Source organism: Haliotis rufescens, unplaced genomic scaffold, assembly GCF_023055435.1.
Source record: "Haliotis rufescens isolate VD_foot unplaced genomic scaffold, xgHalRufe1.0.p SCAF_5, whole genome shotgun sequence".
NCBI classification, from domain to species: Eukaryota; Metazoa; Mollusca; class Gastropoda; order Lepetellida; family Haliotidae; genus Haliotis; species Haliotis rufescens.
The window spans coordinates 25,237,079-25,260,091 of NW_025964223.1; the positions used below are offsets into that span (position 1 = coordinate 25,237,079).

General features: G+C 40.0%; 2 protein-coding genes across 4 annotated transcripts in view; one reads left to right on the plus strand and one right to left on the minus strand.

The window, feature by feature from the left end:
• Nucleotides 1-23,013, minus strand: part of LOC124111099 (coatomer subunit beta-like) — a 35,570-nt gene that overhangs the window by 4,806 nt on the left and 7,751 nt on the right. For 2 of the 3 annotated variants that reach the window (XM_046470703.2, XM_046470685.2), the window contains 19 exons: nt 22,547-22,716; nt 11,499-11,613; nt 10,252-10,344; nt 9,720-9,857; nt 9,209-9,328; nt 8,933-9,040; nt 7,829-7,972; nt 6,773-6,918; nt 6,176-6,272; nt 5,967-6,021; nt 5,349-5,451; nt 4,561-4,681; nt 3,380-3,451; nt 2,873-3,028; nt 2,388-2,477; nt 2,145-2,231; nt 1,507-1,651; nt 571-690; nt 1-251 (listed from right to left, as the gene is read on the minus strand). In XM_046470703.2, the coding sequence (XP_046326659.1) occupies nt 1-251; nt 571-690; nt 1,507-1,651; nt 2,145-2,231; nt 2,388-2,477; nt 2,873-3,028; nt 3,380-3,451; nt 4,561-4,681; nt 5,349-5,451; nt 5,967-6,021; nt 6,176-6,272; nt 6,773-6,918; nt 7,829-7,972; nt 8,933-9,040; nt 9,209-9,328; nt 9,720-9,857; nt 10,252-10,344; nt 11,499-11,613; nt 22,547-22,716 (2,331 nt within the window). The remainder of the gene's footprint in view (nt 252-570; nt 691-1,506; nt 1,652-2,144; nt 2,232-2,387; nt 2,478-2,872; nt 3,029-3,379; nt 3,452-4,560; nt 4,682-5,348; nt 5,452-5,966; nt 6,022-6,175; nt 6,273-6,772; nt 6,919-7,828; nt 7,973-8,932; nt 9,041-9,208; nt 9,329-9,719; nt 9,858-10,251; nt 10,345-11,498; nt 11,614-22,546; nt 22,717-23,013) is intronic. The other variant, XM_046470694.2, reaches the window with a different exon arrangement.
• LOC124111115 lies at nt 13,527-19,316 on the plus strand. The gene is made up of 5 exons (XM_046470716.2): nt 13,527-13,782; nt 15,531-15,849; nt 16,240-16,322; nt 17,372-17,678; nt 17,947-19,316. Exons 1-5 carry the CDS (start codon nt 13,765-13,767, stop codon nt 18,636-18,638), a joined length of 1,419 nt encoding a protein of 472 aa, XP_046326672.2. The 5' UTR covers nt 13,527-13,764; the 3' UTR covers nt 18,639-19,316.

The following is a 23,013-nucleotide window of genomic DNA, read 5'->3' on the forward strand; positions in this document are numbered from 1 at the left end:
ATTTGGCACCGGTACCTTCTCAGGGGTGAGACACTTCATGTTGGTGGTCCTCATCACGTGTTGTAGGAACTCGTGAAGGTCAAGGATGTTGGTGTTGACCGCAACCTTGTTCTCCCACTCAAACTCCGCCCACATCTGGCGGAACTCAGAGTCGGTGCAGCTGGCGGGCACGATGTAGTCCATGATGTCAATGTGGATGTCGTTGAGGACTACACAGTTGCGGTCACTTGCTGCACCTGTCACATCGTACACTGTGGATAGGAAAAGGAAAAAGGTCAGATTAAACCATATATCACTATCAGTTGTGTGATAGTGGATCTAATCAAATTTGTCACAGGAAAAATTAACATTCATTTCTTCTTTACATCATGACAATGTTAGATTCATCTGGAAGCCTTGTTGTTTATACAGCTCATAAGGGAACTCTCACTTCAATTTGTTGGATGAATCATTAACCATGAACAAAGACAAAAATACATCAGTAAAACAAACACCTAACAAATCACATGTGAACAACAAAAAGCCTGGAAATATTAGTCTGCACTGAACAACACCAGTAACATATCTCACCAATATTTCCAAAGATGATTCCATTCTCTGTAGAGGCGACCTTGACATTGGCCTTGATGTTACAGAAGTCGTGAGGAGCCATGGTAAGAGGTTGGGGTTTTTCCACCAGCTTCAAGTCACCTGCAATGTGGGGTAGATATTACAGTCAAGTCTCGTTAATCCGACATTTGTTAATCCGACACTAATGATGGGAACTGTTTAAATCAGTGCTATTTTGACCCGTTAATCTCTCACTCCCGACTCCGACACACGTAATTTGCAACAAATTACTGAAATCACTCATATCTTGTTAATCCGACATAGTGATCAGTGTACTCCTCGGTCATCTGCCTGCGAGTACACAGCCCATGTTTTGAATAAGTCATAGAGTCCGTAACAGTTGTTTTGTGTTAAGCTTTAGAGGTTGCATGATTAGAAAACATATTCTGCTAACAATGTAACATAACAATATGAATATTTATTTTTTTATTACGTGTTTGTATCATTAGCTATTGTGTAGTTCTCCGATTTTATATCACGAACGTTGATACTACGTAGTTTCGTTAATCCGACATAATCACATTCAACCAACTATGTCAGATTAGCGGGACTTGACTGTACATGGTGGCGGTGAATGTTTCTTCATACTATTGTGGAAGGGAAAACCTAATTATAGGTTTCTGTAAAGGTTGTTCTTCCTTGTTCCCCCAGTGATGACTAAATAGATCACCCAGATGTAGCATACCAAAGAGGAAGTGGATGCATCTGACAATTTTCATCACCCAGCAGACAGGTGTATTCTGCCTCTATCCTTGAACTACTATTTACACTGCATGTTTCCAGGTGCAGTGGGCGTACAAAGAAAGTGATCACTCTATGGCACATCCTACTTAAACACATACACAACCCTGACAAGACAAGTTCAGGAGTTGGCCCCTGGGATTCTGGCGATCTTACCAAGAGTAGCCAGCTCCAGGGTGAGGTTCTGCAGGGTGTCTGACGTCTGGTTGACAATGAGGACGTCCAAGACAATGTCGTACTGGTTCACGTTCACGTATGCCTCCGCGTACACAGGGTCGGAGAAGCCAGTCAGCTGAGTCACCTGGAACACAAAAGCTACTGCATTAAACATCACGTATCAGTGTTTCCTTGAATACTAGCTGGACACAAATATCAGTATGAACTCTTCATATGATAAGACATAGCATGTACTGATCAGATAAAGCATCAATCGTTGAATGTGATATGCAGCAGTCAGCAAAATATTGTACGGTGCAAACATCAAGCCTGGACCAACCAAACCAGTGACTGACAGCATGAACAACAATCCATTAGGAAACAAACATTTGTACTTTGTTATCATCTGATCCCCATATTATTCAGCATTGTGTCTCTTGCAACATCACAGCCGGTGTGTGTAATGTTAGAGGAAAGCTCATAGTGATGCAGGTCTTGAACCTTTACCTCTGTGGAGAAACTAGCGGGCACAATCTGGAAATTGAGTCCCAATCATAGGTGCATCGTGATTTGTAGCATGTTAGAAAGCTGTGCCACCTGAGCCTGCCCTACTGAAGAAGCCTGAAGTGTAACGTCACCTTGTTGAGCTTTGACGCTCCGGCAGGGTCGGCATCCTTCTTGTTGCTCATCCCAAGAGCCTGAGACAGGGTCAGCTCAAACATGTTCTGAATAATATAAAAATGATTGTTGAAAGAAAACATCATGTATACTAAGATAAAGAAAATACTGGAATCAGTGACAATAGTGGTGCAGGATATCACCAGAGAGAGGTAGTTTAAATATCATCCAAATTCCTAACATCTGGAACATGTCTTACTTACCTCCCCTGTGCCAAGTTCAGCCCTGTTGACGAGCTGGGTGAAGGAGATGGGGTCATCAGCTTGAACCTTCACCACTTTCTTCTGTGCAGCCTGAAAGATGAATTCCACTAATGACTTCCACAGAATGGCTGGATGTATAATGTCGAATAAAGTAAATGTTCAATTTGATACTGCCTTTTCTCTGAGGGCGGTTGCCTAGTGGTTAAAGCATTCACTTGTCATGAGGAAGACTCAGGTAAGATTCCCCACATGGGTACAATGTATGAAGCCCATTTCAGCTCCTACGTCATGATATTGCTCTGAGCCAGTGTTCCTTTGCTGGGATCATTATTTGCCATTGACATGATCAGTGTTAAATTTTTGTAAATTATTCTCATAATATCTGAAGCACTTGAAGATTCCTCTGTACATATGTTCAAGATATTCAGGATATTTGTATGTTCATTACCTCAATGTAGTCAGATCAGATCAGCCACATCTATTACCTCTTGCTGTGCCCTCTCCTCTTCAATCTTGGCTGCCAGCATCAGTGACAGGGACCCTCGACACTGGTTGTTGAAAATGTCGGTCATGAGCTCCGACTTCTCAGCCAGCACACGCAGGCACATCGCAATACGATCAATGTCATCATCTGTGATGGGCTGTAACACACAAACACAAACAACATTGATTTCATACAGAAGACTCCTGTCAAAGTTAGGGGAGCAAGGAAGACCTTGATATAAACAAATATCCTCTTTGTTTGTCTGACGTTGATATTTCCATGAGCCACGTCCGAGTCACAGGATGAGATAATGTTATTTAACACGAAAAGACATTGTGGTACAGAAGGGAGTGGTGTCATTCACTCAAGTGATATATCCATTTTATATTTTGTGACATATACATTTAATCATTTAATCACCAAATACATGATGAGTAAAGAAGATTGTTCATTGACTCAGGCTGAAAGTTATGTGACATTGAACATTACTTTCTTGGAAAACACTGACCTTGGTAGGAAGTCCTGATTTGCCCAGATGGATGATGGTTGCCATGATGAGCATGGACTCTGCCACAAAGGCCTGCACAGAGAGAAGTAGTTACAGTCAGGCTGGTGGAAGGGTCAGTATTAGGCAGGTTTCTTAAAACTTTCTGCACATCACTGTCCATACTTCACATACAGTATGATTCTCCATCTCAATTAACTATGTATGCTACTCACAACTAGTTAAAGAACACCCAGTATTGGAAGGCTGTGTTGCAATATCCACCAGCCATGACAGATTAACTATAGACATATGGAAAAATAAGTAAGGATAAGAATTTATGGATGAACAACTTCTTTTTTACAATTAAGAGCGACGTTTCGGTGTAGGTTCTAACACTGTTATCAAGCAAGTGCAAGGTGTTAGAACCTGCACCAAAACATCGCTCTTAATTGTAATAAAGAAGTTGTTCATCCATAAATTCTTATCCTTACTTAGTACTCCAACTTCTAAATGCCTATCAAAGAAGAAAAAAAATCAGGTGTTGTTTAACTTCTTTTCAGCAGTACATATATGTCCGCTTTGTGGTGTAGTAGCCACGTTTGTCTGTTTTAACTAACATAATGGAGCTATTTACAACACATGGAAATCCCCTGCACCCTACTCCTTGGGCAGCTCATGACCACTGCCTGAAACAATGTGTAGAGAAGATGTCTGCCAGGGTATCACTGGGTATGGCATGTGTTGCCATTTGTGTGATGCTGATGCAATCAGATCACTCACTTGTTTGAGCATTCATTGGTTTCACTGTCACTTGAACCAGGCCAAGCCTTGATTTGTTGGTAAAACTGCTAATCAGACAAGTGTATTCACGGGTGCATGTAAAAACCTTTGAAGTATTGACGATGTCTGCAAAGGGATCAACCTTGGACCCATTCAAACATCCCTCCTCACCTGAGGAATGACTTCAATAGCCACTTCTCTAACAAACACTTAATACAGTCCATCACGAAAACTGCTTTGTGGATTGCTTCTCACCAGGAGTGAATGAGTGAGTGAGTGACCTTTCAGCAATATTCCAGCAACATAAATGGGCACACATTGTACCCATGTAGGGAATCAAACCCAGGACTTCGGAGTGAAGGGTAAATGCTGTAACCAATTGACTACTCTACCATCCTTTCTGATAAGGAAGATGTTCTCACATTTTGTCTCTTGACATCCTTGTTGATGTTGATGTATCGGAGACACAGCTTGGTGAGAGTTGTGGCTAGGGCGGCACCAGTGAAGAACTCTCCATCCATCAGATACTGCCGCATGGTGGGTCTGGGAACACAAGCATAGGCTCATCACTGGTGCAAGCCAACTGAGATGTAATGCTGCAGTTTAACATGAATACCTCACTCAGACACAGTATACTGACCCCGAGCCGACCAGTCCTTGTTTTAGCCCCTTAATGCCGAGTGCCAGACAGGGTAACAACAAGTACCATCTTTTAACGTCTTTTGGTATGACGTGGGGGAATGAACACTGGACCTTCCGCTCGTCCAGTGGACGCTTTACCACTAGACCACAGAGACGGTCTTAGGTATAGCAGTAACATAGAGTTATTAACTATTTTCAGGATTCAACCCATCCATATTACCTGCATTAAAAACTAATGATGAAAGTTCTCAATTTTGACGGGTCCTCAATTCACTAATGTTAAAACTTTAGGGTCCCTAATTAAACAAAAGCTTAAATAACCACAGGACCCCCAAATGACTGACATTGACTTTTCAGCAGACTTTGATAGGTTAAATCACTTCACTGAATGCCATCGAAACAATATTTAAATGTGACACGAGCCAATCCTATGCTACCCTACCACCCCTCAGTGAATTCAATATTAATGTTGAGATATACATTTGGTTGCATTAGAGCAGTGTCTGCTGAAGGATATCTTTCAGTTTGATGATGATTGGTGTTCCCTAAACTTCAGTTTCTGTGTTACCTCTCCTCCTTCTTGGAGCTGGATGTTGCGCTGAAAGCACTCTGGGTGGCGTACGTCCCATCAGCCGTCACCAGTCTCTGTACTCCACCGCCGGTCTGCATCTCTACACGGGGGAACAACAAGGGAAAGTGAGTTGAGATTAATGTTGCTTCAAGCATGATTTACTTACTTACTTAATTACGATGTCAGAGGAAAGTGATGTCCAAAGTGATGCAGGTCTTAGACACTTGCCACTGGGGAATGGTCCTCACCATGACCACTATAGTACATGAGGACCTATTCTGCCACGACTGAGTGAGGAGATATCACAGCTTTGAACAGTATTTCAGTTATATCACAGCATGTCAGCTTGATGTGGGAGGGCCTGAAATGATGCAGGTCTTACCACCTTGGTGAAATCAATGAGCACAAGTATGGCGCTGACAAACCAAGAAACAGTCATGATGATCCAGGACACAAATCCCAATTCACATCCAATGCCAAAGGGATGCAACTCTGTGCAGCAACTTTCAGGGCCTCAGATGTGTGGGCCACCCATGTCCCTAAGCTGGCCAGGAACCTATACGAGGAACATTGATGACACATCTGTTGCAATATGGAGGCTACAAGTTTCCTCACCTTCCTCCTTCACTTCTCCAGCAGCCTTCTTGATCTCATCATCAACAATCGGGATCTACAACACAAACAACAACACAGATAACAAAAGAAGACAGTCATTTCCATGAGGAGGTTACGAGTTGCCTTTAGCAATATTGCAGGTATATCATTGCCTGGTGGTGGACAGCTGCTACAGAGAAGCAGGACATGTGAGGGCTGTGTGTACATACATCTCCCAGGGCCTGTCTGATGAGGGTCATCACCAGCTGGATGTCCTCGGAGCTTGTGCAGTATTCTCCCAGGATCCACAGCGCGGCTCGGTGAATCCTGGAAACACACATACATCCTGTTCAGCGACATCTTGTACAGCATTAAAAAACTAAGAAACCTAAGCACTGAGAAACCTGGTCCTATGACATGAAACAACCTAAATTCTCAAACAGAAGCTGATATATATGATAAAAATTTGCATTATCAGATAAAAAAGATGACTCAGTTGGAACATATGGTGAGAGTTGTACATTCTGTCGCGACCATACTTTACAATATAAACACGTCACTGACATTTTAGCAAAGTCAGAACTAAAAAGAAAGGCACATATTAAAATCTGCAACAAATATTGATATATTGCAAAAAACATCAATTGTTACCCCCCTGCAGTGGTATGGTAATAAAAAATGGGAATAGAAATTTTCTGACTTCAGACCAGGGCCCTGTTCCATAAAACCATCTCAGTGTTAAGACTTGTATCTGCGACACTCTAAGCCAGACTTCCATCTAGCCGTGGAAGGGGGCTGAGGGGTGTTAGTTACAGACAGGGACTCACTTCATGGCCTTGATGGTGGGGAACACCTCCAGGAGCTTGCTGATGATAAGGGTACGCAGCTGCTCGAAGCGCTGGACAGCCTCTCGGACAAACACCAGCACGTCGGCAGCAGCCAGCTCGTTTTGGTCACCCAGGAACTCCATCAGCTGCAGGAGAGGCACATTACAGTCACAGTGCTCCAACAGGCATTTCTTATCGTTATCTACAGTAAACTACGGTTATGACCAACTCAAAGGGACCACCAATCTTAGCTCGATATAACTGTAGTTCATGATAAGCATTTTGACCTTTTTACTATTGTTAATTGAGGGTAAAATTGAGGACAAGGTGTTGGTACTTAATCCATCTAATCACTTGCCTTCAATATTATTGCCATTTTGAACAACCGTGCGTGACCATGGATGTTTTGATAGGCTGACTGGTGACACATGAGCAGCTCAGAGATTAACAGTTTGTTTTAAACTGCATTGTCATCGAAAAAACAGTTTGTTATATCTGTCAATTCGTTCATCATAAACATTGTTTACTGCATATTAAATATAGGATGTCATAATGCTGTATACAAATCATTTTAATATACGTTTGCTACAGTTTATATTAATGACTTAAACTTGAACTTGTTTTCTAATTTCAATTAAACAATGACCTGAAATAAGGGAACTCATTTTAGACGAGAGGTTGAAAGTTAACTGATGACAGCTGGATGAACAGAATGGACATTGTGCCTTGCAATAAGGTTACTTTGATTTTTGTTCCTGATGAGCTCAAAGTGCACATCATAAAGCAGCATTTACTCTATCCTTTAACTCAACTAATTACAAAAGTGAACAGTTGTATAAAGAGCACCACTGGTATGACTGCATGAGATGATGTTTGACTCACCACTGGTATGACTGCATGAGATGATGTTTGACTCACCACTTATATGACTGCATGAGATGTTTGACTCACCCCTGGTATGACTGCATGGGATGATGTTTGACTCACCACTGGTATGACTGCATGATATGTTTGACTCTCCAATGGTATGACTGAATGAGATGATGTTTGACTCACCACTGGTATGATGACTGGAGCAACATCGGGGAACTTGACGCTGCACTGATGGAGCGTGCGGACGAGGAGCTGGCGGTACTTCCCCGTGTCCTCATGCTCAACATTGTTTGTCTTCACCACTTCCTTCTTCAACACCAACACCATCTGACAGACACAACATACAGCGCGTTACAACCTCTACACCAAGACATCCGGGTGTGACAGGGCGGGTACAGCAACATCAGTCAAACAGATATTCTGTAGCCTTGTTGTATGAAGTAGATGCCAGTGCAGTTGCATGGCAAGCTCTTGTACAAGGTGACTGTAGGACTATGACATGCTATAACATAGGCTTGCAATGACCACAGCACTCCAGTTGCTATGTGCAGGTGGTCAATGAATGTAAGTCATGACATGATAATGGTGTTTGAATTGTTTTATGATATTTGTATTCAGTCAGAGGTCAGATTAATGAAAATGCTTAGGATTACCAAAATATGGTGTCTCATCTAGCTTGTAAGATAAGGGTGCGTTGCAAATCACCAATCACTTGCAAGCTATGTACACCGATTGACCTTACCACGGGGTGACCAACTTTCGGAGGCTTGCAATCTACCAATTGCTGGCTGAGGTGTCTTTGATATCAAAGCAAAATGGCGACAGAGTTTGACAGTGGAACAAGAAATTCTTGACTGGATCAACTGTCTGCTCCACATCTTCGAAGTAGTCACAAATTCATCAGCTCCTCATCAAGCATCTTCTATTATGTTCTTCATTAGGTCAAGGCAACCAAGCAGTAGTTGCGCCACCATTTTGGAAGAGTGTGCAAGTGCTTCGAGCTGTTGCAGACCCTAATAAATAATTTGCTTACTCTAAGCCATTCATGGCTTGCAACGTGCCCAACATTCCTTGTGAATGTCTCAACATTCCCTTTTGGAACATCCTAGTAACCTTTTCTTTTCATTCTAAATAAAAAGTCTCCTGATTCTAGACTTAACATTAAGTATTGACGTTGATGTCAAAATGCAAGATGTGAAAGGTGTTGTCACAGAGTGTGAACCATTCATTCCGCACCACCTCTCACAGTCTATAACCATGAGAAGGAACTGAGGCTGACAGACTGACCTCCTCGATGGATCTGGATGTGACGAGGTCGAGGGCAAGTCCGAGGGTCTTCTTGCGGACCTCCTGGTCTGGGGCGTTCAGAACACGCAGCACATCCATCACCAGCTCCTGCAACAATCAAGAGGATTCGTTTGTGTCGTGAGGAGCCATGTCTGTTGTGAACAGTCAAGTGTTGTAAGGAGCCATTTGTGTTGTGAAGAGTCATGTGTTGTGAAAAGTCATGAGTATATTGAGGAGTCGTGTGTGGTGAAGAGTTTGGGTACAAATGCTACTGACCTGCAGGACTTTCTCATGTGCAGCGACATCCTTAAGGTTGATGAGTCTGTCCAGGACAATCAGCTTGACATTGTTGTCACTCTCCTTCACAATCAGCTCGATGTAGCAGCTGGCGGCAGCCTACAGTTGGAAGCCACAGTATAAGCATCTTGTAGCACATTACAAATTACATGAAATTAAGTAAATATAAAATATAATAAATATAATTCACCAAAGAAAATATATAACATTGGGTTTTGATACAAATGACACCATAGCAACAAACATAACACAGGAATTGCTGTGGATAGTTCCCGAATAATTGAGATTGCACACACTTGCCAATCTGTTAAAAGGAGGGAACATAAACCTAAAATTTGTAATCAAGTCCTCTTTATTATGTGCTACTAATGAAACTGAATTTGAGACAGTCCACTTTTTCATGTAACTGATACAATACATGATACAATCAGAACAATTATTATCACAAAGATACTGGCCATGTTTGAGACGGAAGGACAGCAAGCCTCACCTTGATGGCCGTGGGGGCACTGGAGAGTGTGACGAGGGTGCCGGCGGCCTCGTACCTGACGGCGGGGCTGGACGAGTTGAGAAGGTTGTAGATGCAGCGGATGAAGCGGGCACGCTCAGAGGGGTTGGCATGGCAAACCTACAACACATACACACTTTCATGCACACCAGATGTCTTGAACGTTATCTGTGGAAGAAGTCACAGAAACTTCATCTGATTCATCTTACATTCAGAATTTCATGTGGCATTTAATCATATGAATGTATAATTTGAACAAACATCTGCTCAGTCATTGCTTCCTCAATACCAGGTTGGATAGTACTTAAAAAACATGCATGTGATAATGACACCTCGGACACTGACACACCTATAACATACAAGGGAGACATTTTCTTCCACTTAATCTATAATTTCTTTTGTGGTCACTTGAACATCCATTAGGACATTCACAAGAGACCTATCAATATAACTAGCAGTATGACAGCAAGTCTACTCTTCAATGTCAATATACATTCCCAGGCTGTGGCCTTACCTTGTAAATAAGTTCCACGATCACCAGCTGAAGGATGTCCCCGAAGGAGGTCACTTGGTCAATACAGCTGCTCAGGTAGTTAAGGGCACGCTCCTGGGGTAAAAAGAATCAGTAACAGATCATCTTCCTGACAATCACAGTCACCTAGATCACAATGACAGTCAGAGATCACCTAGATCACAATAACAGTCAGAGATCACCTAGATCACAATAAGTCAGAGATCACCTAGATCACAATAACAGTCAGAGATCACCTAGATCACAATAAGTCAGAGATCACCTAGATCACAATAACAGTCAGAGATCACCTAGATCACAATAACAGTCAGAGATCACCTAGATCACAATAAGTCAGAGATCACCTAGATCACAATAACAGTCAGAGATCACCTAGATCACAATAACAGTCAGAGATCACCTAGATCACAATAACAGTCAGAGATCACCTACCACACAATCAGAGTCAGAGATCACCTAGATCACAATAACAGTCAGAGATCACCTACCGTAATCACAGTCAGGTGAGGTGAGGTGAAATGAGGTTTAACGTCGCGTCCAAGATTATTGCACTTATATAGCGACGTGTATGCACATGTGTGTGTGGCTGCTTGTACTAGTCCGGACTGATACCGATTTATAGTGCTAGCTCACTGAGATACCATGCCGCAGTTTAACATAAAACCCCACTCAGATACAGTATACTGACTCCGAGCCGACCAGTCCTTGTTTTAGCCCCTTACTGCAGAGCGCCAGACAGGATAACAACAAGTACCATCTTTTAACGTCTTTTGGTATGATGCCGCCTGGGGATCGAACCCCGGACCTTCCGCTCTCCGTGCAGACGCTCTACTATTAGACCATGGAGGCGGTCCAATCACAGTCAGAGATCACCTAGATCACAATAACAGTCACATATCTTATACCTCACAACCACAGAGATCATCCACCTCACAACTGCAGTCAGAGCTCATATATACATCACAGTTACAGTCAGCCAGTTTCTACCTGCTTACCACTTGTGGATTTCAACCCACGATTAGCAGATCCAGCCAAGGTAGCAATGGACCTCTGTACAACTAGTTGTATCGAGATATATCAGCATAAGACAAAGATATAAATGTAACAAAAAATGATTTATTGAAACAGCAGCACCAACAGAAACTTCCAATCACTTTTACTGAATATAAAACTTATCAATTAGAAATAACCAGTGCTTTATTATAAACAGTGTGTGAACATAAACTGACCTGATCAGCATGGATCAGCATCATGAAGGCATTCCTCTTGCAGGACATGTCCTGTTCCCCCTCCAGGAAGTTAGCAATCAGTTCGGGGGCATCCGGGATCAGGAAGTCAAAATTCCTGAAAGAGGGATTTGGGAGTCAGTTGGGTATAATGCCATTTTCAGCAGTAGTTCAGTAATATCATGGGTTTGGTGAAACCCCTGAGTAGGACCATGGTGATGACAGACAAGGGATCATAACTGTCAACTCTGCAGTGCCAGTTGCACCACCTTACAATGACATACAATTCCTGAAAGCAAACCTTTCATGTCCGTATATTTTGTTTCCTTAGAAGTCTCCTGCAATTTTACTGACTGTAAACAACCTGTTAACAGCATTGCAATCTTTTAGTCAGTTGGTGAGGTTATGATTTTTTTTATATCAAAGATAACTCTCTACCCCAATAGGTAACTCTTATCAAGTGTTGGGTTGCCTTTATTTGTGAGCATGCTACACATGTAATTATCTTGTTGTCATTTAACAATGAACTCCTCAATATTCCAGTTGTATGGCGGCGGTCTGTAAATAATCAAGTCTGGAAAAGACAGTCCAGTGATTGACATCATGAGTATCGACATGCATCAACCAACAGCGAGCCCAACCACCTGATGCTGTTAGTAGCCTATTACGACAAGCATAGTTGCCTCTTACAGCAAGCATGGGTTGCTGAAGACCTATTCTCTACCCGGACCTTCATGAAAATATAGAGTGTCACTGTCAGTATGGAGAATGTATGCTTCATCTGCAGTTACATACCCTACTCCCAGAATGGTATACTTCTGGAAACTCTATGCATTTAACCTCAGTTTCTGAATATTTTACTAAGTGCATCATATCATCTATGTAAGTAACAGTGTTATATTAGAATTGAAGCTAAACGCTAACAAAATGTTTTTAACTTCAGCGCAATAAAACAAACAGTGCCTTTCAGATCAAAATATCTAGGGTCAGCTGGTGCTGTTCCCCATTTGTAGGAAGACTAGTGATACACAACAAACGCCTGTGACCTGACCTGCAGGTGATTACCATCATTACATGGGAAGTAATCACAGTCATAGAACTAGGTCCTTTATTACTTCATTTAGATTTATTCTCCAAACATAAGGTCAGTTGTTAAAATAATATTTTGCAAAACAATGTTTCTATGAAGCAATATCGAAAAAGCATAGTTAAAACATACAATACACGACCTATTTTACAACTTTTAAAGCAAACTATTTGGAAACCAGTTGGCAATGGCAACAATTATTGCATACATACTCTCTTTTATACCATTTATATTACCATTTAAAAATGATAATTGCTGAAATTAGAAATTAAATGTATTTTCAAGTGTATGTGCTTATGTCAAAATTGTAACACAACTGTTCACAACTCCACCCTCAGAGTGGACAGATAGGATTTCTTTTTTCAAGTTACCATTACTTGGACAAGAAGATCTATGTTTAATGGTGACATTTGATCTCACATCAAGGTTTTCTCTACCAATTTATTCATTCATTCAGCTTTATCATGTTTGACAGATCCTTCAATCCCTGAACACAAAGCCTGATGACAGGGGTATACTGTATCATGCTCTACGTTACATTTCCCTATCTACTGGGGAATTACAAATTTGCAAATTGAAAAAGGATAGGTGTCTGTCTGCTTGACTGATATAAATAAATACAATTAAAACAATTAAAAATAAATAAAATATCAAACACTTCAAACAAGATAACAAAACAAACATTTTAAAAGAGATGAAAGAAATATTTTAAAAAACTATGTCTTTCCCTTGAAACCACCGAGTTATGGATAAAAATATCTTTAAGTCATAGTTAAAAGTAATTTTCTCCTCAAATCACTAATAAACAACTGTTACACAGTAAAACTGTCAGGCAGCCTGCCCTGCCTAACATGAGCCTGCAAGATTGAATCAATACTGATCATGTGACTTAAGCTCAGCACATGATAGGGCTATTTTTAGATTTCCAGGAAGACAGGGTTTTCCAGGAAGAAGCTACTTTCACTTTTCAGTTTGCCACGAAGTGACGACACAGAAGGCTATCAACAGGATCAAGTAGGAGTGTATGCATATGAAATGAGTATTTGATCCAATATCTTGAGAATTTGACGTGTGAGATTACAACACACAGGTTTCAAGGAAAGGATTACAATCGTAACATATAAGATAGATGCATTGGGATAGATAATGCCAATGTGAAGATAACTGCTGTTTGGTGAAATTATGGCCACATCAAAATCAGTGAGTACAACTTCAATCTTATTACCACAAAGGTAGTTGCTGAAAAAGGATATTACAATTATCAATTGACATTTATTCAGAAGATCACTGTGTAAAAGATGTTTTTGTGCTCCAATTACGTGTGAATTGCACTCATGCATTGCATTCTCATCACAACAATTGTACTACTGAACATACAACACATAGACATTGAAATAAGGATCAAGGCTAATTCAGTTTTTAAGTGTGCTTAAACAATTGCATTTTCCCAGTTTGGTTAAAATTCCTAAAGGTTAAACATACTGGGTAAGCAAGGATAAGCTGAGTTATGGCCTCACAATTAACCCTATGAGGTCTGCCCACTGGGGCATACCACTGACTGAAGAAAGGGGTAGCTGGTGGTCCTCCACAAGTAGTATGATGGTTACGTGAGTGTACTATTTTGGCTAACAAGTTCTAGTGGAAAGTTCATTAACACATAATCATGATAATAGTACATGCTGATGTCAGGTACCCCATGACTGGGTAAACGGTGACAGAAAAGGGAATTCATTTGCTTTAAAAATGGAATAATATTGTTTACACCAGAGAGCTTTAATGAATAGTGTTATGTCATTCATCAAATGATTGTGAAGGTTTAGACCTTAACATAGTGACAGTTACTCAATGACATACTCCTAATTAATCCCATGTGATTGTTTATGGGGCTTCAGCATACTGTATGTTGCAATGTTGAGATAGGTGAGGTAAAATTGGGTTTAACGTCGCGTCCAAGATTATTGCACTTATATAGCGACGTGCATGCACGTGTATGTGTGTGTGTGTGGCTGCTTGTACTAGTCTGGACTGATGCCGATTTATAGTGCTAGCTCACTGAGATACCATGCCGCAGTTTAACATGAATACCCCACTCAGACACAGTATACTGACTCCGAGCCGACCAGTCCTTGTTTTAGCCCCTTAATGCCGAGCGCCAGACAGGGTAACAACAAGTACAATCTTTTAACATTTTTGTATGACGCGGCCCGGGATCGAACCCTGGACCTTCCGCTCTCCGGGCGGACGCTCTACCACAAGACCACGGAGGCGGTCCAATGTTGAGATAACTGGATTACCATAGCACATCCACTGTCACATACTGATGAGGTTTCTGTAGCTGATCCACTTGTCAGACTAAGTGCGACAATGATCATGATGCTGCCCATTTCTCTTCTAACCGCTATTCCCCATTGCCTGTAGCCATCTTCAACACATCGTACATGCTTACCTAGCTTTGACATGTTTAATTGTTGTAATTAATTTCTTTCAAACAACTTTTACAGAATTCTGGTATCGACTTATCACACCAACCTCTTAATAGTCAGTCTTATGAACAACTCATGTTTCCATGGGGGTTGTTGTCAATTTCATTGTCATGACCTGCACATGCACAACATGAGTACACCATCTCTACCTGTAACAAAGCATGTTTCCCCTAATTCTGTGCACTGCCTACTTGTCTCAAATGCATTTTGTGAGCAAATAAGATAATCAATAAAACAATAAACACAAATCCTATTTTCAAGGTTTCAGGGTGGGATAAATATCATGAAACATAAGATTCAAAAGGAAACTTTCATTTTGTCTTAGCTTTATTCAAAAAGTATTGTCAGCACAAAATAGATTTGTAAGTTCTGGTATGTATTTACATTCTTATGTAAAATCAGAAAGAAAACTTAATAAATGATATGATTTCTGTCATATTCAAGTAATTTAACTGACTATTACAGATGAGGAAAGCTGTATTGAACTTCGCTACTGCAACCTCCAAGAACATTGTCAAACAAATCACAGTGGAGTGGAGCAAAAAGAAAGTGAAGATCTGCAGCCTGTGTGTGTCAATATGTACAGTAAAGACTGGGGAAGTAGTCCTCATGTTCGTGACCTTGCAGCCAGGGGAGACAACTGTGGACCTGCCACTACAGCTGGGAACAGAGGCAGGCACGGTCAGGCTTGTTGTCCATGGTCTGGCCGAGAAGGACTCAACACTAAGTCAGTACTACACCATTGCAGGAAGTTGTATCAAACAGCTTACCAAGACTATAGCAGGTACAATAAACAATAATTCTTTGGAAAATGCAGGAAAAACATATATTTCTTGCCTCAGCTTTTGCTGAAGATTGCTTCTAATGTTTGCAAGGACATAATATTTTCCCTTCAACTGACTTTCATTACTAAAGCAGCCCTCATTTGACATTTTAATGAAATGTACATGGGTCATGGATACCATTTCACTTTGATAGGGCTTGAGATATGACACTAATTACATGTACATATTATAAGTAATCAGTCTTGTACATCTTCAAATAAAAGAAATATCTCTATGAAAAGTTCAATAGAATAAAGATCCATTGCTACTTAGACAGCTTCAGTTGTAAGAAACGTTTTATGAGAACAATATTTCTTGAGAATTACTATTTTTAACCAAAAATGTTTCAGAAACATCGGATGGGAAACTGACTCTCCAGTTATCGAACAAGCACACACTAGATGCCACATGTACAAAACTTCAGGAAAAAGTGGTAATTACATGTCGTTTTTCTATCTCATAAACAGTCACCACATGTATATAACTTCCTACATTAAGTTGGTAGGAAGATAGAACGAAGGAGTTTTGAATAAATTGCTCATATGCATAAAAGTGATTATCAACGCTGATTGGTTAGTTCAGGCGTTATGGTTATGGTAAATAAATTACAAATATTACAAGTGATTACACAGCATTTGATTGACTAAGCATGCAGTTTTTGGGCAATTATGATGCTCTAAACCTAAAACAAATTGGTCCACTGCCACTAGTGCCCCTGTTGCATTATTGCACAGATTTTGTGTTGTTGTCTGCAGTATTTGTGTTAATGATTAAATTAGCAGTCTGTGAAGTTACTATAGTTGACCTATTGGTCCATCATTGTTTATACAAGGGGTTAGACCGTATACATGCTGGTTCCTTTGTTCATACTTCCATAAAACATATTTAAGTCAGTTATTGATAACATCATCCATTGATCATGACATCACAAATCGCTAACTTTATGTCATCTAAACATGTCACTGGCAAAGCTTGAGCATTGGTAATAAATGACATTACTAGTGAAAAGTACTAGCAGTGAAACGATACAGCAAGGTCACGATACAATGAGATTCACAATACATAGTTCACGATATAATATGTATCGCGACACACATATTTACATCAAATCACATGGAAACTTCTTGACTTTAAATATTTCATAGCAGGTTCAAACGAAAAGCTAGCTGTAGACACATGTTCGTAGTAGCTATTTTTTGTAGTGTCACTAATCATGCTAATTACAACACATTTTGGGATATTTGGCTTATTAAAATGCTGGGGGCGGGGGGATGTGTGTGTGTCATTCAACAAGTAGTAAGTTACAAATTTTAGCAAGTGTATCGTCTTGTATTGATACAGGAAAATATGTATCATGTATCATATCGTGGAATGAATACCCCCTAAAAACTACATGAAGCAACACCTGTTTCCTTTCATCAACTATTGACACACGTATCCCCCCACAACTGATTTCCGTTATCATGTTTTGTGGCCTTACAGGAGGAGTTTCAAATCGGCATCAAACAGCAACCGCCATCTTGGTACTACGTATCTAATCTGCCAACAACAGGAAGCAGACAAAAGCCATCCACACGCCAGTTTCTGATAGTGCTTCAGCAGCGAGAGCCATTTGAAGAGTCACTTATGCTGCAATCAACAGCAAGCCCCTATGTCCAGATTCCTGTAGCACTGCCATCGCTGACTGACTTCGCCACCAAGGTGTACTGGGTGAAGTCAGTGCTACAGACCCAGAACTACGCACTGTACACAGTCTTCAGAAAGTCAGACACGCCTTGCTTCAGAACATGTGAGTAGGATGCCAGCAGTGTCAAATACACTTGCCTTATATGGCAACAAATAGTCTAGCTATATCACAGCGTGCTGCAAATAGTTGAGATTGGGACTAGCAGACCATTGGTTGATGGCATCATGTGGTACAGGGGACCCATCTTGCCAGGAATTCCAATGAGAGCGGGGGTGGGGCCAGTGATGGTAAAGTCCTGAAAGTGACATTCATAGTCTTAAACTAATCTACAAGACATGTAAGTCATTAAAATTTCACAATCTATTTTCAGATTTATCCTTAGAAGAAATGACCACACTTCACACAAGAGCCACGTCTTTGGTGCCCAAGAACAAGAAGAAAGACTTTTACTATGTCATCCCCTACTTCTACAGAAACAAACCCCCGGAATACTACAGCAACATCTTCAAGAACCGTGGCGGCATCATGGAGACATACCGCAAAGACTACAACGGTGACCGAGGCTCGCCAATCAATGGCAACATCGATGGTTTGTTCTTCGGGACAGGTCTTGATCCCAAAACACGTCTTCCTCCTGCATTTTCCTACTATGGACGGCAACGTCTCTACATTCCAGCTGACATAATCTTCCACGACGCTGCCAATCTGTACTTTGCTGACTTCTACTGCCACTATGAAGTGCATTATGTAACTCTGGTTCTCACTGAACCTGGTTCATCTGCTGATGTTTTCTGCCAAAACCGCTTGTTGAAGCTTGATCCCTACAACAACCCATTCCTGTTCAAAGAAGCCACGGTCCTCCCACTGTCCCGGCCCGAGATTTGTGTGACTCATAAACTACATGTGGAGGTCTTCTATACCGAACATGTCAACATTGGGGCATTGCAGAGATCAAAGCCCATGGATGTGTTCTTCAGAGATGTGCAACCCATGGGGGCTGGCAAGAGCAAACCTAGTGGAATCCCCAAAAATGCAAATTGCAAAATATGCAATTTGAAATGAAATATCAACTAAATTGTTATCAATTGATGTTCATGAAAAATTTCATATATTTTGTAATTCTACGATGAATAAGCTTTAAGAAAATACTAAATGTAAGATTCTGAAAATATATACATGGGAGAAATTTGCTGTAAAAAACAATATTTTGCTGAAATCTCGCACATTTTTTCACGTCATTCAATAACTGGTTACGTCTTCTACAGGTTATACATGAAGACATTTATAACATAAGGACAAGAACCCATTGACTTTATTTGAACACCGTGACTGTCATGATAACAGTAAAAACAGCAATTCATTCAACAGTGGTTCATCATTGTGTTCTCTTCCACTCATCCAAAGTGCTTTATTTCATTGTTTTATTGGTTTGACAGTGGTTGACATGTTTCAAACAGGTGTTAGTGTTACATTTATAATTGTAAAAAGGTCAGGATCTGAAACAATCCACAGTATGATATGTAAAACCAGACTTTATTTTGTGTAAGATTTTAGTGCATTTGTAGGAATATTTTATCGTGGGTAATAATAACATGCAATAAAACACAACCAGTGCATCTAGTAAAGTGAACCTTCATTTTGATTGAGTAGTCAGTGTTAATCTGTTACATTTGTGTAAAATATCTGATTTTAATGAGATTGAACATAAATAAGCTGGCAAAATATACATTGTGTAAATGTGTCGCAAAATATACATTGTGTAAATGTGCCGCAGATTGCCAAAATGCTCATATTTTTACAGATCGTCATTCAATTGATCTCCATTTAAATTAATCACACTTAATATCTTATTAACTGTAAGTAAACAGGCGGCGAAACCGCATTATCAAGGGTTCATACTGGGAAAGGGAGGTCACTCTAATTTCAAATGGGAGCCATCTCTGTTGTTTTCGTATTTGCGAGAAATTTCATCAGTCACGCTGTACGTTGTTGTTGGTCCAGCTATTAAATGCACAGCTTATCCCTAAGGTAAAACATATTCTTAATTAAATGTTTGAATGCATTATATATTTATGTTTCCATCCGTACATCTTCTTAGATTGGTTTAGTGCTGATAACCATTTTCTAAAATGTGGGCCCACATTGTTCCCGTCATATATGGTGATCGAAACAAGTGGGGCCCTATATGTATATTCCCCTAGCTTCATTAGGTTGTTTAATTAGTGCTGATAATCAATTCCTAAATGTGGGCAGACGTTCTTCCGTCATATTGATTGCAACAGGAACGATCACATTTATTAATTGGGAAATTCCACTTAATCATTGATAACCATTTTCTAAAATGTGGGCCCACATTGTTCCAATCATATATGGTGATCAAAACAAGTAGACCCACATTTGTATATCGCCTTGTGGGCAGACGTTCTTCCGTCATAGTTATTGCAACAGGAGGGACTACATTTATAAATTGCTAAGCTTCATTAGCTTGCCTTACTTATAACCATTTTCTAAAATGTGGGATCACTTCTTCTGTCATATAATGATCGAAACACGTGGGCCCACATTTGTAAATCGCTGGGTTGACTAAGTCGTTCAGTGGGCTCACATTTGTCATTACCTTGCACGGGTATGTAGCATTATATATTATTCTCATGTTGTAACATTGATGGAAAATGTCTTTGTAAATTATTTAGTGTGACATTAGTTCCACGAAAGGCACACAAAGTCTTTGAAGTTTGAATAACGTCATTATAGCTGACCACATTCGTTCCATAATAGTTTTGCAAAAATAGTTACAAAGCAAGAAACTTAGATCTACTCCAAAATACATTTACAGAGGCAATACAACTCATTCTACTTTTTCCAGTATAACAAATCAATCTAATCATAAGTTTTTGTGGCGATATAAGCCTGAAAATATGTCTACACTTGAATTGAACTCGGACATGATACAAGCCTATCACCTCAAAATTGTTCCATAAACATGATAAAAGGAATTACTCATGAATATCAACGATCCCACAAACTAGTTTTGCGATGTTCGTAGAAGTGAGTTCTGCTGTAGTGTCTTCGCAGTTGTACATTCAAATCCAATTATAAGTCATAATACTTAATTTAAATAGACAAAATAGCAGTTTGTTTACGTTGTACATATTCTCAACAAGTGCGTTTAGTTTCGAATGTGGGCCCACCTAGAACTTTCGATAAGGCAAACAGAGTTAGCTCCAGGCAATGTGAAGCAGCTGAACATACTGTATTTATATATATCAGCAAAGAAAGTGCTGTCTTGTAAATAAAACTGTACAAACAGACGATTTTTTCTTTATTATAGTTTTCTCCTCATTTAGTTTCATCACAACGGGGTAAGATATATATTGTGTCCTGTTACCATGGTTACTAATCTCTACTGGCACAATTAGGTGGCAACATCCCTGTCATCTGTCTCCTAATAATGCATATTACAATACATTCTTACTTCATTTTTTTATATGTGGAAACAACGCCATGCACAGTCAAAGCTCACTTATCCAGACACTAGCATTTTCTCAAATAGTGTCCAGATAAACAAGTTTCTGGATATCTGAATCCCTGGTAAACTGACCAGAGCTACATCCCATACCCAGATTCTACAGAGGATTAAAAAACTATAATCCATAAAATCTTTATTTAATACACTGTTCATCCAAAATCAATAAATGAAGAAGGATAAATTGAATATACATGTAGTATGTTCATTCGTGTGCACATCCAAGAGTCTTACATTATTGTCTGCATTACTGCGCAATTGCTGCAAAGCCAAATTTCCACAAAAATGCATCTTTCATGTTTTGATGTTTAAAATCTAATGAACAAGAAAATTCTGACCAATCTTCAGATAAGTTCAATCGTTTTACTTATAAACATGATAAAATGTCACCTATCATTGATTTTCAGATGTTGAATATTTACTCAAATATGCTTCAGGATTAGTATTCTTAAACTGACAGGATTCCTTCTTTTCACAAGCTCTAACTGCATGTTGTTTCTGCTTCACTGGTTGGCTCGTCCTGTTGACCTTGATCCTATGTACCAGTACTGTGTAGACACTCACATTGTTTTGTTAATTGATGTGATCATCTGAAACCTCACCTCAGTGTCAAATGACAATGACTGCTCAACTAACTATCGAGACATGTAACTAATCAACACTGTGATCACATGATACCTGCACCCTTTGATGGTGGCTGTCGGGTGATGAATTGCAACACAGACATCGTCAAGTGTGGCTGCTGTCCGTTAAGACGGACACAATGGTCTGTACTTCCACTGTTGGTAAAGGTAATTCAATGTCCAGATCCAGAAACTGGATTTCCAGATAAAAGCAGCATTTTATGTTGAAAATATTTCGTATTATGTAAATATTGTCTGGTAGGCGAGGTTTCTTGGTATCTGTGGTCCAGATAAGCAGGGTTTCACTGTAGTCAGCTGAGTAATGGGAATCACATCGTCTTTTGCAAGCAATACACAACATGATTTCTCTTACATTATCACTACTTTAACAATTAATGAATTGTTTCCATGTAATGATAAATGAAGGAGTGAGGGAATATTGCTTTATTCCTGCAGTTATTCATAGTGATGATCAGATCACTGTCAGTCCAACAAGTAAATAAGGAGTAACTTATGCCATTATTAACAATATTCAAACATTGCTAGGAGTTTTTTTTAAACGCCACCTCACTCCCAGCAATATTCCAGCTATAAGATGTCAGTCTGTAAATTAGCAAGTCTGGACAAGGCAATCCAGTGATACGATGACAGGCTATCAACCAAAGGACCTACCCTGACCACTTGATCAATTTAGTCCTCTTTTGACCATCAAAGGTAGCTGTGCAATTCTAAAATTCCAGAATCTGGAAATTCCAGGACATCAGTGTGTGGAACACCACCAGTTTGAAAATCATGTGCTGTGTTCACTAGCAGTATCCTACCTGTAGATGGTGTAGATAGCCAGCACAGCATTCCGTCGGACATACGAGTGCCTATGCTCCAGACACTGTCTGATGGCCGGCATGAGAGGCTCCACCAGCTCAGGCTCCTTCAACTTGCACAGGAATCGGAGTGTGGAGCCACGAATGAACTCATTTGGATGTTGCAGGTCCTGTACAGCCAAAAGAAACACTAAAGATTCTGCCGTGCAGACAAAAACAATAATCAGTATAATTTTGGCAGGAGCTGGCAAGCTGGTGATCATGAGACTCTTAAGGATAACAAGGGACTTAACTTATACTTTTCTTATACACAAATATTCTGATATTTCAAGACACTGAAAGGCATTAAAAACTTCGAAATTGAAACATGTCATGGGTTTCTTAAATTATAAACAATAAGTCAAGAAATAAGAAACTGTCGGAAGTATGACTGTCACAAGTCTATGTTAGAGTATCAAGAGTTACAA